This window comes from Anguilla anguilla, chromosome 16 (genome assembly GCF_013347855.1).
Source record: "Anguilla anguilla isolate fAngAng1 chromosome 16, fAngAng1.pri, whole genome shotgun sequence".
Taxonomy (NCBI): Eukaryota; Metazoa; Chordata; class Actinopteri; order Anguilliformes; family Anguillidae; genus Anguilla; species Anguilla anguilla.
The window spans coordinates 17,516,796-17,532,979 of NC_049216.1; the positions used below are offsets into that span (position 1 = coordinate 17,516,796).

Here is a 16,184-nt window from a genome sequence, read left to right on the forward strand (position 1 = left end):
TCTTGCTTTAGTATTCGTTTTATAAAATGCTAAGCATTCGTGCTGGGACAGCATATTACGTAGGCTACCAAAACATTCAAACGGATTAATTCGGTTGCTGAATATTTTCTTCCGGATTTTCTTTGTTAGCCCGTTGTAATTGACTCAAAACGTTTGATACAGTTATGTGAGGTATGCGGTAGTTCTGCATAATTAACATTGGTGATACAGTACAAGCAAACTGGAAATCACCTTCCGCACTTTTTATCCGGGTAAAATAACAGGTTAATTCTAGTAATCTTCCCTTTAGCTTTTTCAGACTGCCGTAATTTTACTCAATTTTACTGCCATTTTTCAATTCCACGAAAAGACCAGGAAGACTATGGACTCATTTATGGTGCATGGTTCGCATCTGGAGGGCACACTTCGCTGCTCGGCTAGCAGTAACTTCGAAGGAAAGCAAACGGTGGCTGTACCACTACTAATTTACATTTTCACGCAAGTCCGAGTTTTCGTTCTATTCTTGTCATTTTGCGATTAGCCTATATGGAATTGACGACGAGAAAGTAATAAAACAGCAAATTGTTTACAACGTTGGCATGTTTTCTGCTGTTAATGAATGTGTTTGAGAGGATATATGAAAATCAATAAATACAAAAGTAACCATATATAGTCATTGTTGGTAACCCGTTGTATATAAGTGGAATAAACCCCTCCGGGCTGTCCCGGTTATTAGAAAATAATGTAGGCTACTTCGGTGGTAGTATGGGGTTACAGAAGAAATCATATGACAGATGGACCGACGACAACGTCAGTGGGCTAATTTGCCTAATCTTCGCGGTACTTTAGACACCGGTGGAAACGCAGACAACCATTGGCTGAAGGAACCTTTTAGTTCCTGGTAACGTAGTTCCTGGGACTGAAAGTTCCGGGTAATTTTGGTGGAAACGCGGCTTTACACAATCTGTGCATGCTGAACACACATACACCTCTGGCAGCAACTGAATTCCCATTCCATGATCAAACTCTGCCTGAACTGTACATGATAAATATTAATTTACTCAGAGGCATGATGTAACAGAGAGCTGTTTATCCCTGGACAGCCACGCTGGCATTAGTCCCTAAGGGTAAAAGTGTCCCAACCGCTGCCCTCGGGGTTCAAACCTGTGACGGCCATCTTATTAACAAGCCATAATCTCCCCGAGAGTGAACTAAGGCTGACCTGGATTATAACACTGTTAATTAAAGCCTGTTTCCCTCCCGCTGAGGCTATTCACGCAAGATTTAGGCGATACTGGCCCGCCTCATTACAAAGCCCAGGGGTGTGACTGTCACATGCATGCTGAAATGCATCCGGTATGAACAGTGTTGAAAGAAGGAGGAGAAAACTGAAGAAACAGATTTCACACTGAGCCGTGGGGAGGCACGCGATAGGGCAGTCGGGCTGTCAGTCACTGCGGCAGGGGCGGAGTAAAGGGCGTGTGCGGCACAGCTGACAGAACCAGCCTGTGGTGACGGCTCAGAGCACCAGAGCGGCGCTGTGCCAGGGCTATTTTTCCCCTTTATTACGTAAATACACAGCTGGGAATGGGCCCAGGAATCTGAATGAAACCCCCCAAACGGGCCGGAGTGCAGCGATTCCTCTCACAGTGATTAAAGTGAGCCTTCCTGCAGCACCGTTACATAAGCGGCCGGGGCTCCCATGAGCCCCCACCCCCCCATCTCACTGCCTGACGTCAGAGGGGGGCTCTGATGGGCAAGGCAAGAGGAGGCCACCCAGATCCCCTGCACACATAAACACACACACACACGCATGTGTACACGCACACGCACGCATGTGTACACACACACACACACACACACACGCACACGTGTACACACACACACACACACACACACACACACACACGCACACACACGAGCGCGCGTCAGGACACTAACCTTGACCCCGTATTTGACCTTGCCGGCGTAGTGGTGGATGATGAATGCCGGCTCCATGACGGCGGGGAACTCGATGTAGCTGTTCCCCTCGTGCTGCCGCTTGAACTTGTCCAGGAGGGTCTGGTTGGTGGCCTGTGGGAAGCTGTGGGCACGGGAGAGGGGGGTTGGGCTCAGCACTAAAGCCCAAGAGGGGGGTGACCGCGCGCACGGGAGCGTCCGAACGCGCCCCCCCCCCCCCCCCCCCCCCCCCCCCGCCGCGTCCGTTACCTGAGAGAGCCCCCGGCGCTGCGGCCCGCACGCGCTCAGTCTCGTCACGCAGCCCTCCCCTCCTACGGGGGGCGTCGGCTCAGAGACAGCTCCTCTCTGCGCGGAGCACACGCTCAGTCTCGTCACGCAGCCCTCCCCTCCTGCGGGGGGCGCCAGCTCAGAGACAGCTCCTCTCTGCGCGGAGCACACGCTCAGTCTCGTCACGCAGCCCTCCCCTCCTACGGGGGGCGTCGGCTCAGAGACAGCTCCTCTCTGCGCGGAGCGCGCGCTCAGTCTCGTCACGCAGCCCTCCCCTCCTACGGGGGGCGTCGGCTCAGAGACAGCTCCTCTCTGCGCGGAGCGCGCGCTCAGTCTCGTCACGCAGCCCTCCCCTCCTACGGGGGGCGTCGGCTCAGAGACAGCTCCTCTCTGCGCGGAGCGCGCGCTCAGTCCCGTCATGCAGTCCACCCCTCCTACAGGGGGCGTCAGCTCAGAGACAGCTCCTCTCTGCGCGGAGCGCGCGCTCAGTCTCGTCACGCAGCCCTCCCCTCCTACGGGGGGCGTCGGCTCAGAGACAGCTCCTCTCTGCGCGGAGCGCGCGCTCAGTCCCGTCATGCAGTCCACCCCTCCTACAGGGGGCGTCAGCTCAGAGACAGCTGCTCTCTGCGCGGAGCGCGCGCTCAGGTACGCAGGCCGGCCCAAACGGACACCGCGCTCGACTCGGGCCGGGGTCAACGTCGGCCACGATTCCTAAAACCCTGAGCCTTCCGAGGCCATGAATAACCATGACGGAGGAATTCTTTCAGGTGGAGGAGTGAAGCGGGGAGGATGCGTGGCTGCCTCAGGGAAGCTCCTGTGACCCCGCGGACCTCCTAAGCACCCCGCTCCCCAACCCAGCAGTGATCACTACCAGATGAGCGCGATGAAGCGCTCAGCTCCTGCTTTCACTACGGCCACGAGCCCGCCTCCCTCTCCCTCTCCCTCTCCCTCTCCAAAACCGGATTTCATTTACTGGGGATGTTAACATGATTGGGACCAAGGGAGAAGATTTTAAGAACCCAACACCCCGAAAGCACACCTCTGCCGAAAACTCCACACGTCCAATCTGAGCGCTGCTGGTCAGCTTCCAGACCGAGAAAACGAAAAACCCACGATCGGCGAAAGTTCTTAACGATAGCCAAAACGTGTCAACAAAAAAAACCCTCATTCCCTTAAGGGCTGACCACGGCCCAACGTTTCCCTGACCTCCGTGACGCGCCGGCACGCCACAGCGCAGATCAGCCCACAGCGCAGATCAGCCCACAGCGCGGATCAGCCCACAGCGCGGATCAGCCCACACGCAGATCAGCCCACAGCGCAGATCAGCCCACAGCGCAGATCAGCCCACAGCGCGGATCAGCCCACAGCGCGGATCAGCCCACAGCGCAGATCAGCCCACAGCGCAGATCAGCCCACAGCGCAGATCAGCCCACAGCGCGGATCAGCCCACAGCGCAGATCAGCCCACAGCGCGGATCAGCCCACAGCGCGGATCAGCCCACAGCGCAGATCAGCCCACAGCGCAGATCAGCCCACAGCGCAGATCAGCCCACAGCGCAGATCAGCCCACAGCGCGGATCAGCCCACAGCGCGGATCAGCCCACAGCGCAGATCAGCCCACAGCGCGGATCAGCCCACAGCGCAGATCAGCCCACAGCGCAGATCAGCCCACAGCGCGGATCAGCCCTCCGCTCTCACAGCGGCAGTCCGCGCGCAGCTGACGCTAACGCTAATGCTATTGTTCTCCGGTCCCCTGCCGTCTGCGGTCCTGCCAGGTGACTGACCGATGCTATTCTGAGCCTGCGGCCTACGGGGTTACAGCAAACACATAAATCCCGCGGCGCGCGGACGCGCAGCAGCGTGGGCTCTGGACGCAGGGTTAGATATACGGCAGGAGGACCGTGGAGGAGTGCGAATGGAAGCCAAGCGGGGCGGGCCCTCCCCCCCTCTCCGTGCATCGTAACGGGCTTCCACCAGGAAGCTCTGGAGTACAGCGCTGCAGCTGCTTCACCCAGGGAGCCCGATTATTAAAAAGACATCAAAGACTCAAGACATATTTACACCGGCCTTTAACCCCTTAAAAGGGTGTAAAGACCAGAGAACATGTCTGACTGATTGTTATGTTGTCTGTGTGCATTATATTTTATCTCCCTAACGTGTCTTTGAGTTCCCTGAAAATCACTCTAGAAATACAATTGATTATTATAAATAATAATAATAATAATAATAATAATAATAATAATAATAATAATAATAAAAGCAAACAGAAGAACAAATGACATATCTGTCTTATTATTATATTTATGACAAAGCATTCATTTAAACAAGCACTGGGACGGGGGAGAAACAAGATTATCCTACACTGAGCTTCCGTGGACAAACACTGCCATGAAAAGGGCATTTCTACAGCATGGCAACAAAAGAGGGCGTTCCCCTCTGGCTGTAACTCTCCCAATGCACCCCCCACCCCCCACCCTACCCCTACCCCCACCTCGCTGTAGCTCCCAATGCCGATGCTTATCTAGAGCACCCCCCACCCCACCCCACCCCCACCTCGCTGTAGCTCCCAATGCCGATACCTATCTGGTAAACAGAGGCCTGCTGTGGTAAATCACCACGGCGATCCAGGCCACTGAAGGCTGAACGAGGGCAGCTGTAAACTGAGCAAAGCGTGGGTCGGCAAAACCAAGCTGATCGTGGTCCTGCACGTCACAGAGGCCAAAAAACAGGCTGAGGGGCTTAAAAAGAAAAGAACAAGAAAAAAAGAGACTATCCAGAAGGCTGGGGAACATGAGCTTTGAAAAACAAAGCATGTGGGGCTCAGTACAGCCATATTTAGTGTCACTGGAAATCTCACCTCTGTTCCAAGAAGTGCACCATTTTGAAACTGTGAAAGGAAACCAGTAGACCTCTCTGATACTATTCTTAAAAAATGTGAAACAGGAAATAAGCTCATGCTTCAGGAAATGGCCCAAACACATCTATTCCAATGTCCAGGAAATACCATTTTGACAAGTTAAATATAGTTCATGCATGCTTTTAGAGACACACTGACCAATCAGGTGTTTGCAATATCTCTCAGTCATGAACGTGTGCTGGCACTTCCCATTAGAGCAGGGTCATTTGTTACCCATAAACCCTCAGACTGGCTCAGCTGCGGGACTGGGCCCAGGGCAGGGAGAACGGCTCTCTGAGCAACACACGTCCTGATTGTGTCACCACTGACCGGCCTTCAACCTTCCTGCGAGCACAAAGGCTTTTCACAACCGCCACGTCACGCTTCATAAAAAGCACAGATGACGTCCATGGCCCGGAGAAGTGAGTTACGTTCGCGCTGACGCGGACCAATGAGGACGAGCGGCGGAGAGCTGGGGCTGCCATCGCGTGAACGTCGACCGTAACTCAGAGGGCTTAAATCAGGGCGGTACGCTCTGCGCGTTCGGCTCTAAGTGAAGGTGCGGAGAGACACACTGACCCGGCTCCATTACTACTCTCAACGGCGCTAAGCTAAATCACACACAGCCCTGTTACAAGCAGGCCAGACAGAAAAGTGTTTAAAAAGATCCAGCTGACGACTTTACGCCGTCTTTGTTGATTATCTGATTATGAAAATGAAAAAACCCAGCATCTCTATTGCACAATAGATAGTTGTTAGAGAGCCTGCTTAGTCTGGATGACGGTGCTATCGATGGCATGCGGGATTACAGAGCACAGTCTGAGAGGAGGAGCAGGAGGTGAAGTCGAGGAGGAGCACAGGGTGCACTCACTTGCACTCTTCGTCCAGCAGGTGGAGCAACGCTGTGGGCTTCTTGCTGATGAGGTGGATGCAGCCGGTGTTGTCGATGTAGTTGATATTGTGCCAGCTGATGCCCTCAGAGCGGTATTCCTCCTGCAGGGGACAGGTAAGGGGGGGGGGGGGGCAGAACAGTGTGTTTTAACAGCCTCATCTCTACTCCGCCTCAGAGACATGATTTAACACAACAAAACAAAATACATTGCCAAAAGTTATCTGTGCCGGTGCCCAAGCACACACACACGTCTATGGAAAGGCCAGGCATGAAGGGCACTGGCAGGCCCGTAAATGAGCCCTAATCGGTCTTCAGGGGCCGGAGCGCGTGCGCTTCCCCAGCGGGACCCTTCCCCGGCAGGGCGCTGCGCTAATGGCCGTCATAGGTCACTGAGGCCAGCCGTCAGACCGCACGTCCCCATTGGCCAGACAGCCCTGCTCCCCGCACGACCCCCTTTCACAACCGAAAACACACCATGGAAAGGGAGCTGCTGCACACAATGAAGACTTTCATTATTACCAAACACACAGCACTGCAAAGCCTAAAACCTGGCTTTAAAAACACAACATTAAAAATATGACAAAACATATATTCTCTAATTAACAACATGGACATACATTGTCAGTTCCACTGTCAGCATTGCTGGTAACTGTATATCAACACTTTTGTAAGATAATAAGTATGGCTGTGACCCAGATAACTTCAGTAAGTCATATGACCACAGTGGAAACTCCTGTCAGGGTCTTCTGTGCACTAAATAAGGAAAGCTTGGGCTGGTTAAAAAACCCCAGCAGTGTGTGACTTCATGGTAAAGGTTCTGTCAACATGGCATGCCCTCCTCCAGGGCCTGTGTGTTTCAGGGTCAGTGCGGAGGAAATAATACAACATGGCTGCCACATGCTTCCCTGTCTGACTCCTGCAGAAGTCCCTGCGGTCAGCTCTATCCCCCACTTCTTTTCTCATAGCTTCTTTTCAAAGTTTCCTGGGGAATTCTTGGACAGCAAAAGATACATTAAAGGACATAATCCAGTTGGGGCTTAATAAAAAAATGTAACAAAGCATTGGACTCTCTTTTTCCTCACCTTTAGCCAACTGTTACAAAATTGTTTTTAAAAGTCATCTGCTGAGCAAACCAGTTAATTTTCATTTTCTACCTAATTTCCCAAATGTATTTCTCCTTCATTCTGGAAACAGAATGGAGAAAGGTAAAACAGGAAAAGACAACAACCTTGTCCCTTAATGACAGTACTTGGGTGGCATGAATTTTTTTTGTAGTATTATTCATTTGTTTTCTTTCACCCCTGCCTTTATACAGAAGGATCAAATCAATGATTATTTTAAAAGAATTTATGAGGCCAGGAGTCAAAAACAGACTTGACCAACCCATCAACACTGACCCCGAGTCAATATCTGTCAATTATGTTGACTTCACATTGCTACAATGTCTGACACTAGATTATTCTGTCATTATCATGTCATCAAGCTGTATCACAGGATAACAGGAAAATAGTTCTATCCAACAGCTGAGAGGATGATTGTTTCAATGGGGGAACAAAAGAGGGGCCCAAAAACCAGAGAAATGGGTGAGCCCTAGTCCAGTGTGAGCCGTCACAGAGGCCTACACACACACCAGACCCTGCGCTCCCGCGTCCTGCCCTGACCCCCTGAGGGGCCGTGTGCCACAGCCCCACCGCACGAAGAGGACCCAGCTAAACGCTAGCCTGCAGTACGTTCCGCTCTTTTAAAGAGGAGCTCCACGGCGACGGCCTGTGATGGGGTCAGTATGAGAGGAAACACCGGAGAGACGCAGTGACTCCACCAACGCTGGTCTGTGGGCCTCTCACCTGGAGGAAAGGCATCCCTCCAGGGATCGACCACTGGATCTCTGTAGGGTTTAGTCAAGGGAAGCTTGCCTTACATAACGAATGGGCCCTCATTGCAGTTTTGGTTCAGTGTACACTCTCAATTAAAAAGGGCCAGTTGTGTTGTGGAACTGTGTTCAGCGCAGTACTACACCCCGATCTCTGCTGCAGATGTTATCTCACTAATCCTACAGCAGCCATGCTGCTGACAGGCGGAGTTACAGTCGTCAGTGCACGCAGAATAAGCCTGAAGCAGTGAAGCACTGGGATTCACAGCCTGCGAAACGGGGCTTTGGGTCACTTCACTGTCACACCAAGAGAGAGAGGAGGGGAAGGGTGGAGCTGCAGCAGGACTGATGGGGGGGGGGGGGGGGGGGGGTGGAGGGGGTCTTTACTGATGTTTGGTGCCCACGCAAACTCTCCCCCCCCCCCCCCAATCTCACAACCTTCACTTTGCTCAGATAACTAGTCACACCAAGTCCGACAAGCTCTGCAAGCGAGCTGACTTCGCTGCAAATGTTAGCACTCCCCAAGCCTGCATGCAGCCGAAGGCTAGAGTGAACCACAGTAACCTCTTAATCACAGCATTTTATGACAACTCCATTCACGAAGAGGGGGGGGGAACGTGGTTGCGGAAGAACAGGATTGAGGCGTAATGAGCGTGTGGGGTGTCTGGCTTTGCCATCAGCGGGTGCAACGCATGCCAGGCGTAGCTGAAGAGCAGCCAGCGGGCGCTGCCAGCCTGCCAGCCCATAAATCAGGCCTGGGGGATCGGTTTCACCAGGAGACTCATGACCGGAACCTCAGCGAGAGCACAGAATCCACAGAGCAGCACCCAAATCTCCCACACAACCTAAACAAGCCCCGCCCATTCAACATTACCCAATACTTCCATTCGGCTCAGACAGCCCCACCCAATGAATATCCCAAAAAATGTGAACAGGCTCCACCCACTGAGTAAAATCGATTACATCCACACAAGTGTGGCCTGCCTTAACCCCACTGCATGATGGGAAGGCTACAGGGCAATTTTCTCTCCTTTTTATGTCTCAGTTGGTGAATGTGTGTCCTTCCTGCACTGTGTGTGAAAGGCAGCAGTACCAGGGAGGCTGATAAAATGCCACAGAGAAGCAATGCACTATCGGGGTGGGTCACAGAGCTCTCAGTTAACGAACACTTGGGCAAATTATCCTCAGAGAGAGGGCCGTGTGTTTGAAATGTAAATAGGCTCTTAACGGATTACAAGGGGTCTTGTCTTATTTGCTATGGCCCCTGTTTAAACAGAAACTCTGAGGTAGCTGATAAGAGTGTTGATTGTGGAGGAGGGAGGGAGGGAGCGTATCACAGTTAGGTGTGTAATGCCCTGCCAGTTTACCCTCCACTGATAAAGAACTCTTACTGTTGACACAGTTCACAATAAAAACCGGAGAACAAAATACCAAAGACATTTTAAAAATACTTTTTTTTTTTTTTTTGCAATGTCATGGGGAAAATACATCCATGGGATGGCGCCAAGTCACACCTAAAAAATCAGTGCAGTGCGGTACAGTACTTTCCAACTGCCTCTTCCACACAGCTAACCCCTTCTGGCTCGCATTTTCAAAAGGAAAGTGGCCTTTTCCAGAAAGCTAACCAAATTACTTGCAAAGTCCTATTAGATACCCATGTTAAATGACAACTGTAACGTAAACAACTTCTCATTTTTCTGAGATCTCCGTAGGTATGCCGTAATGGAACTGTGGTTAATACAATTCTATTAAACATGGAAACTCAATATTACTGATATTTTTCACAAGTGGAAAAAAGGCCAATGCAAGACCAGCAACAACTTGAGCTGTATTATTAACTCCTGTCTGTATGGGGTCTGAGCCAGAACTCTGCTCCGATACACTCATACACAGGCCCAGTGCAACAGGAAGTCCTCTTACAATTAAGTACACACATATGCGCATACACACACACATGCACACACACCTATACATACACACACATACACACACACACACCTATACACACCCGCACACACAGACACAGACACGCATGTGCACACACACTCTCTCTCTCTCTCCTATTGGAAACATCTGCTTCCAAATACTCAAACACAGGAAATGGAAAAGTCAGTTATTATACACACACAAGCACACGCAGGAAGGGCCAGCATCCATACACACGCACAAGAGATACACGCATACACACACACACGCACGCACAGATGCACACATACACACGCACAGATGCACACACACACGTGCACGCACATGCACACACACACACGCTTGCATGCATGCGCACACACCTACGCACACGTACACACGCACACACTCATGCACACGTACACACGCACCCACACACACCCACACGCACACACACGCACACACACACACCCACACACAACCACACACGCACACACACGCACACACACGCTCAACCGCGCTCTGTGAGGAACGCAGTGACTGCTGTGCCCCACAGATGCCCTGCCACCTCACTGCACACAGAGCCCACACTACAAAGACCTGCAGGCTGCAGCAGCCTCTCCAGCAGGCCAGCACAGGAGCCCACAGCCCTAGTGACACACTCATCACACGGCCACCGGCGGGCACATGCAAATGTGATGCTCATCGGGACTGAAAAGTCATTAGCCGCTCATTTAAAGCGTTTGTCCTATTTTTACAAAAATTCCCCAGCAGGGGTTTTAGCCTGCTGTCCATGTGCCACAGCCAATCAGGGGAGAGAGAGCCCAATCTGAGGAGGCACTCGTGCAATCGCTGCACTCCCCAGCTGACTCACCAACCGCTTACGGTAAAGCCAAGATGGCGGAGAAAGATTCGACTAACCCTTTGATCAGTGGCACTCGTGCTGTCAGTCGCTGAGTCACCTGAACGAAGCGAGCCACTGCATGACACGCACAGAGACAATGCTACGGCCGGATAAAATCAGTGAGTCACTCAGAACAGGAGGCTGCTTCTTTCGTTTTCGCTTCTGCGAAGCCTCACTGTCCTGTTACAAGAAAAGAAAAAGTCTCTACTGTATCACACACACGTCACTTCAGTCCGCCCGCTCTCTGTGGAGACGAAGCGGTGAAGGAGTGAGCGCGTCACGCCTCTGCGGATGACAGCTCTCTGACACAGACACTGCCAGGGGCCAGGAAGCTCCCATAAGACCATCTCAGACGAGCTGCTGCTCACAAGCTGCACGAGCGCCAGGTCACTCACTCAATCTGACACACCCACAGGCCCGCCAAACCCAGCCAGCTCGCTAACGACCTACAGCTAAAACAGCCCGGCCAAAGTGCCTCTGATAAACAGAACACTTCTAATGAGGAAGATTCAGCAAAGTCACCCATTAGAGGGAATCCCAACGCAACACTAACCTGTGTCTGGTACAGTTTCTACAGATTGAGCACTATTTCCTGCTTTCATTTGGCCATGGCTGAAATCACACTTTATGTAGAAGGGAAAATCCAGACCAAAGATTTGTGCAAAGATTAACAGGACTTTAAGGATAAAAGAAAACGGCTAGATCTGTTAAATAAATACATCTGAATTCACACTACAAGTCTATTTACTGCAAGTCAACGTGGGTTGACGTCTAGAGGGCAGAAAGGTTCAACAGCAGAAGTGGGGGTAAAGGACCAGTACATTTAAAGGTTATGACTAACAGACTGCCTTCAACTGACATTCAGCTTCAGAGTGGCTAAATACATCTTCACTTTCAGAGAAAAGAGGGTAATTGCAGAGGAGTTCTATGAGCGACTGACTGTGTGAAGGCTGACTCAGTAATGTAATACCTGCCGCCTGAGCAGCAGCAGCAGGAGGCAGCGCTAGCTCCACGCCCCTGTGTCTGAGGCCTCTGTAGAGAGCCATGGGAATTCGCCCATTCATAGACAAACACGGCGTCAGCGCAGAACGCCCGTCCCACAGATCACCGGCCGGCACGCCCCCGAAACGCGGCGCACCCGACCGAGCGCAGGAGAAGCGATCGGCAGAGGAGCGCTGTGAGCCACGCGCTAGCTGGAGCCGTATCCAGGGTTACTGCGCAGCGCCCTCGCCGACGGGAGACATTTTTATGATGCTCATAACGGAGTAAAAGGCTCGACTCCAACTTTCCGCATCAGGAATGTTGAGGGAAGGAGCCCGTTTAGCTAAAAGAGTGTTGGGGGAGGGGTAGGGGGTCTGTGGAACCCAGAGGAGAGCGGGGGGGGGGGGGGGGGGGGCAGTACGCCAGGGCAGTGCATCTCAGGCCGTGTGGGTGCCCCACCCATGGCCGCAAGTGCGACCGCAGTACCGAGTTCAACAGCACTGTCATCACCCACTGAGCACGGCGCTTCTGTAAGTAGTGCTACTGCAACTGGAGCTCAATACAGAGCTGTACACAAATAAGATATAAATAATAATACAAATAAGAGCGCAGAAATATCATCAGCCAACTGCAGAGGCAAGAGCACCGAACGCAACGTGACATCCATGAGAACAGGCACCTGTATGGTCACAGAGAACACCACCCAACCTGACCGTGAGCGGCTGAACTGAACCCCACTGATGCAGAGACACGCGTGTGCCCAGGCTGCTCCTGTCACGCGTGCATACAGTGCACAGGCCATGCAGAGAAGAAACCGCTCACAATACAGGCTATTCAGACTGAACTGTCTGTTTGGAAGTGTGAACTGCCTGCAACTCCTAGCCTTTTTGCTTTGTAGTGCCTCGTGTGGTGCAACAGTGTTACTGCAGCGAATGCTCAGCCGGTCATAATGGACACTGCCTCTTAAGGAGCTGCTTCTTCCACTTGCAGCCAAAATTTGACAAAGCCCAAAATCAACAATATAGGCGGTGAAAAGGCAGTCAGATATTCTTGTGGAGGCGTTCCAGTAGACGCTTAAATCCATCAGCTCACATTAGACTAAATCGCATTCTTCCACAACACCAGACGTTCCCTAAGCCTGAAGAAAACCAGGGAAAATGCCCAGTATGTATCTTGTCAACACTCATTATCAGCACTCATATCTGTAGAAAGACAGGCTGAAATAACAGTTTCAGAGTATATCAGAACATTGTGTAGCTGGCAACACAGAAAAAATGCCCACGTTTCCTCTATATTGTTCAGAAACTAAATGGCAAAACAAACACGCAACAATCCTCTTTGCTTACAGATACACTGCGCTGACTCTGTCCATAACACAGCAACAGCAAGTGCACAGCAGCACTGACCCGTCTGGGACACTAGGGGAGCCTCGGGTTCAAGATCAGGCTCAGCAAACTGATGGACGCTCTCTGGACAGTGGTCACATGACAAGCCTTCTGACATGGAGACCCCAGGACCCGTTTGGATGCAGTGCGCTTGACCAATGTGGTGACGCTTTGTGTCATGCAGATCTAGAGGGGTGCTGGCTATGTTTAGGAGAGGTGCTGGTGTTACATAGTCCCGGTGTGGCGATTAAAGCCCAGGGGACGCTGGGTGAGAGCCTTCTGTACACCCAGCGCTCATACACCCTCCTCCAGGGTCTCTCCAGCAGGAGCACTTCCTCCTGTTCTCCACTTCCTCCACCTCTGGAGGTGTCAGCTCTGTGGTTGGACAGGCCATCACAGCTGTGACCCAGGGCTCTCGCTGAACATTTGGGCGGGGAGGGGGGGGGTTACAGCGTGTCTCACTGACACATTTCTCAGCTCTACCCTAAAGGCCCTCACGGTTACCACAAGCTTACATTTATTAAACTGGGCAGGAGGGCCAGCAGTCAGCTTAACTGGAGACATTAAAGCCAGTAAGACATTGGCAGCACATGCATGTTTTTATTCAACAATCATTTATAAATTGGAAAATCATCATTTTTTGGGCAGGATATATTACAGTATAAGCACATTCTTTGTGATGTTGTCAAGAAACATACATCATGAAACAATAACCCTGTGGAAACACATACGAGTCTAAAGGCTTCAAGGAGGTTAGCTGCATTTTTGAGCCTCGCAAGATGGGGGCCTGTGGTATCATCGCATCATGTGGCATTGCTACAACTGCCCAGGCTTCAATGCATTGAGAGCATGGAGATCAGACAGGAAGTGATGGTCATGCCACATTCAGCCCTCGGCCCCAACACAACATCAAGCGAAGCATCAGACCAACATCACAAGCATCACAACCGACTCCTCTCCAGCACTGCCATGATGTCCTGGCTGCTTCACCACAATGTCACACACAGGCTGTGACACAGTCAGGCTACAAACCCAAAACTGATTTACAAGGTGCTCTGTAAAAGGAAGAACCACCAATGCAGATGCTTCAGGTAAAGGCGAACGCTTCTACGCTGTGTCCAGAACACCCACCCGGCTTGCGTTGCTAAATTAACCGGACTGTTCCACTGGAAAGACAAGATCAGCATTTTATTCCTCGTTTACTCAGTGACAAGAAACTGCTGAATGTCGCACAGCGGGGGGCACTGCTCTGTGGGGACTGAGTGACTGACTGTTTCCATGGCAAAACCTGCTTTTTACACTCTGGTGATAAATAAATCTGTGCTCCATGAGGAGGGGGGGGTTGGGAGGGGAGCGAAATAACAAAAACAAAGCCGCTTCAGCAGCTGTCATACACTTGTTTTGACTCCTCTGCAGTCAAAACAACTCCACTCATAATTACCAGCAGTGAATCATTCATTAGCTCTCAGTTCAACAGTCCCCAGGTCTGGGCGGGAGATACCATCTCCCCTTTCCCGGGGGTGGAGCGGCTGGCTCCGGGGTCAGCTGAGGATGGGCTGAGCCGGTGAGAGAGACTCACCTGCTCCAGCTTGAAGATGTGCTGGTTGAAGTAGTGCTGCAGACGCTCGTTGGCGAAGTTTATGCAGAACTGCTCGAAGCTGTTGTTCTCGTAGTCCTCAAAGCCGAAGATGTCCAGCACCCCGATGGACAGGATCTGAAAATGAATGGGAATGCTGAAACACTCTCAACTGAAAACTGTTACTATAATGCAGGACTGAAACAGTGCAGAAAGTCATTTCTTCAGAACATTCTGACTGACCACATCAAAAAAAAAGATAGAAGCAATGCAGAATGAGTAACTCAGGAGCCTTTCTTGAAAGCTTTGAGTTACATAAGGAGCAGATTCTTAATTCATGGTTCAAACAGGATTCTCGTCAGAAAAGGATAAATACATTGCGTTGGGGGAGGGGGGGGGGTGCACTGTTCTACAGAATGCTTTACAGATTCCCATCTGGCTCACTCATGTTCTATTTCTGTGGCGTCTGTATGACTTTATGACTGTGGGATTCTGGGCACTTCCGTCTGCCCAGAGGACAGTGGAGGCAGACGGGGGGGTGGGGTAGCTGTTGGGCTGGGGGGCAGTCATCCGTGTGTCATGTGCCTGGCAGATGGATGGCGGGCACATCCTGTGCCAGTGCCGGGGGGGAGGGGGCGAGGTGGGGTGGAGGAAGTGCGGCCCCAGCCCCAGCAGCTCCAGGACGCCGCTGTGCTCAGCCTATCAGCCGAAGGTGCTGAACGCGACCCTGAGGCGAGGGCTGGGTGTGTGCAGCAGGGGAAGGAAATGTTGGGTAACCTCCTAAAAATGTGCCTCAGCCGAGGGCAGCTGAGGCCTGGCTCGTGTCAGAGGTCTCTGACCGCACTGTCTGCAAGCGGCAGCAGGACCCAGAGTTTACTTCTGTTAGCCAGGAGGACCCAGAGTTTACTTCTGTTAGCCAGGAGGACCCAGAGTTTACTTCTGTTAGCCAGGAGGACCCAGAGTTTACTTCTGTTAGCCAGGAGGACCCAGGGCTTACTTCTGTTAGCCAGGAGGACCCAGGGCTTACTTCTGTTAGCCAGGAGGACCCAGGGCTTACTTCTGTTAGCCAGGAGGACCCAGGGCTTACTTCTGTTAGCCAGGAGGACCCAGAGTTTACTTCTGTTAGCCAGGAGGACCCAGAGTTTACTTCTGTTAGCCAGGAGGACCCAGAGTTTACTTCTGTTAGCCAGCAGGACCCAGAGTTTACTTCTGTTAGCCAGGAGGACCCAGAGTTTACTTCTGTTAGCCAGCAGGACCCAGAGTTTACTTCTGTTAGCCAGGAGGACCCAGAGTTTACTTCTGTTAGCCAGGAGGACCCAGAGTTTACTTCTGTTAGCCAGGGGGACCCAGGGCTTACTTCTGTTAGCCAGGAGGACCCAGGGCTTACTTCTGTTAGCCAGGAGGACCCAGGAGGGAATGTGCGCTTCTGTGGAGCACCTGTAGTGCCATCTGCCTGAATGTCTTTACCCTAAACGCACACACGCACATGCACACACACACACACACACGTACACAAGCACACACACACACAAGTGCACACGCACGCACACACACACACACATGCACACACA

General features: G+C 51.8%; 1 protein-coding gene across 5 annotated transcripts in view; it reads right to left on the bottom strand.

Moving 5' to 3' along the window:
* The window catches only part of LOC118214770 (unconventional myosin-IXAa-like), a 163,179-nt gene that overhangs the window by 36,641 nt on the left and 110,354 nt on the right, over positions 1-16,184 (bottom strand). For all 5 annotated transcript variants that reach the window (XM_035394975.1, XM_035394977.1, XM_035394974.1 and 2 more), the window contains 3 exons: positions 14,617-14,751; positions 5,972-6,093; positions 1,921-2,062 (listed from right to left, as the gene is read on the bottom strand). In XM_035394975.1, coding sequence (XP_035250866.1) covers positions 1,921-2,062; positions 5,972-6,093; positions 14,617-14,751 — 399 coding nt within the window. The remainder of the gene's footprint in view (positions 1-1,920; positions 2,063-5,971; positions 6,094-14,616; positions 14,752-16,184) is intronic.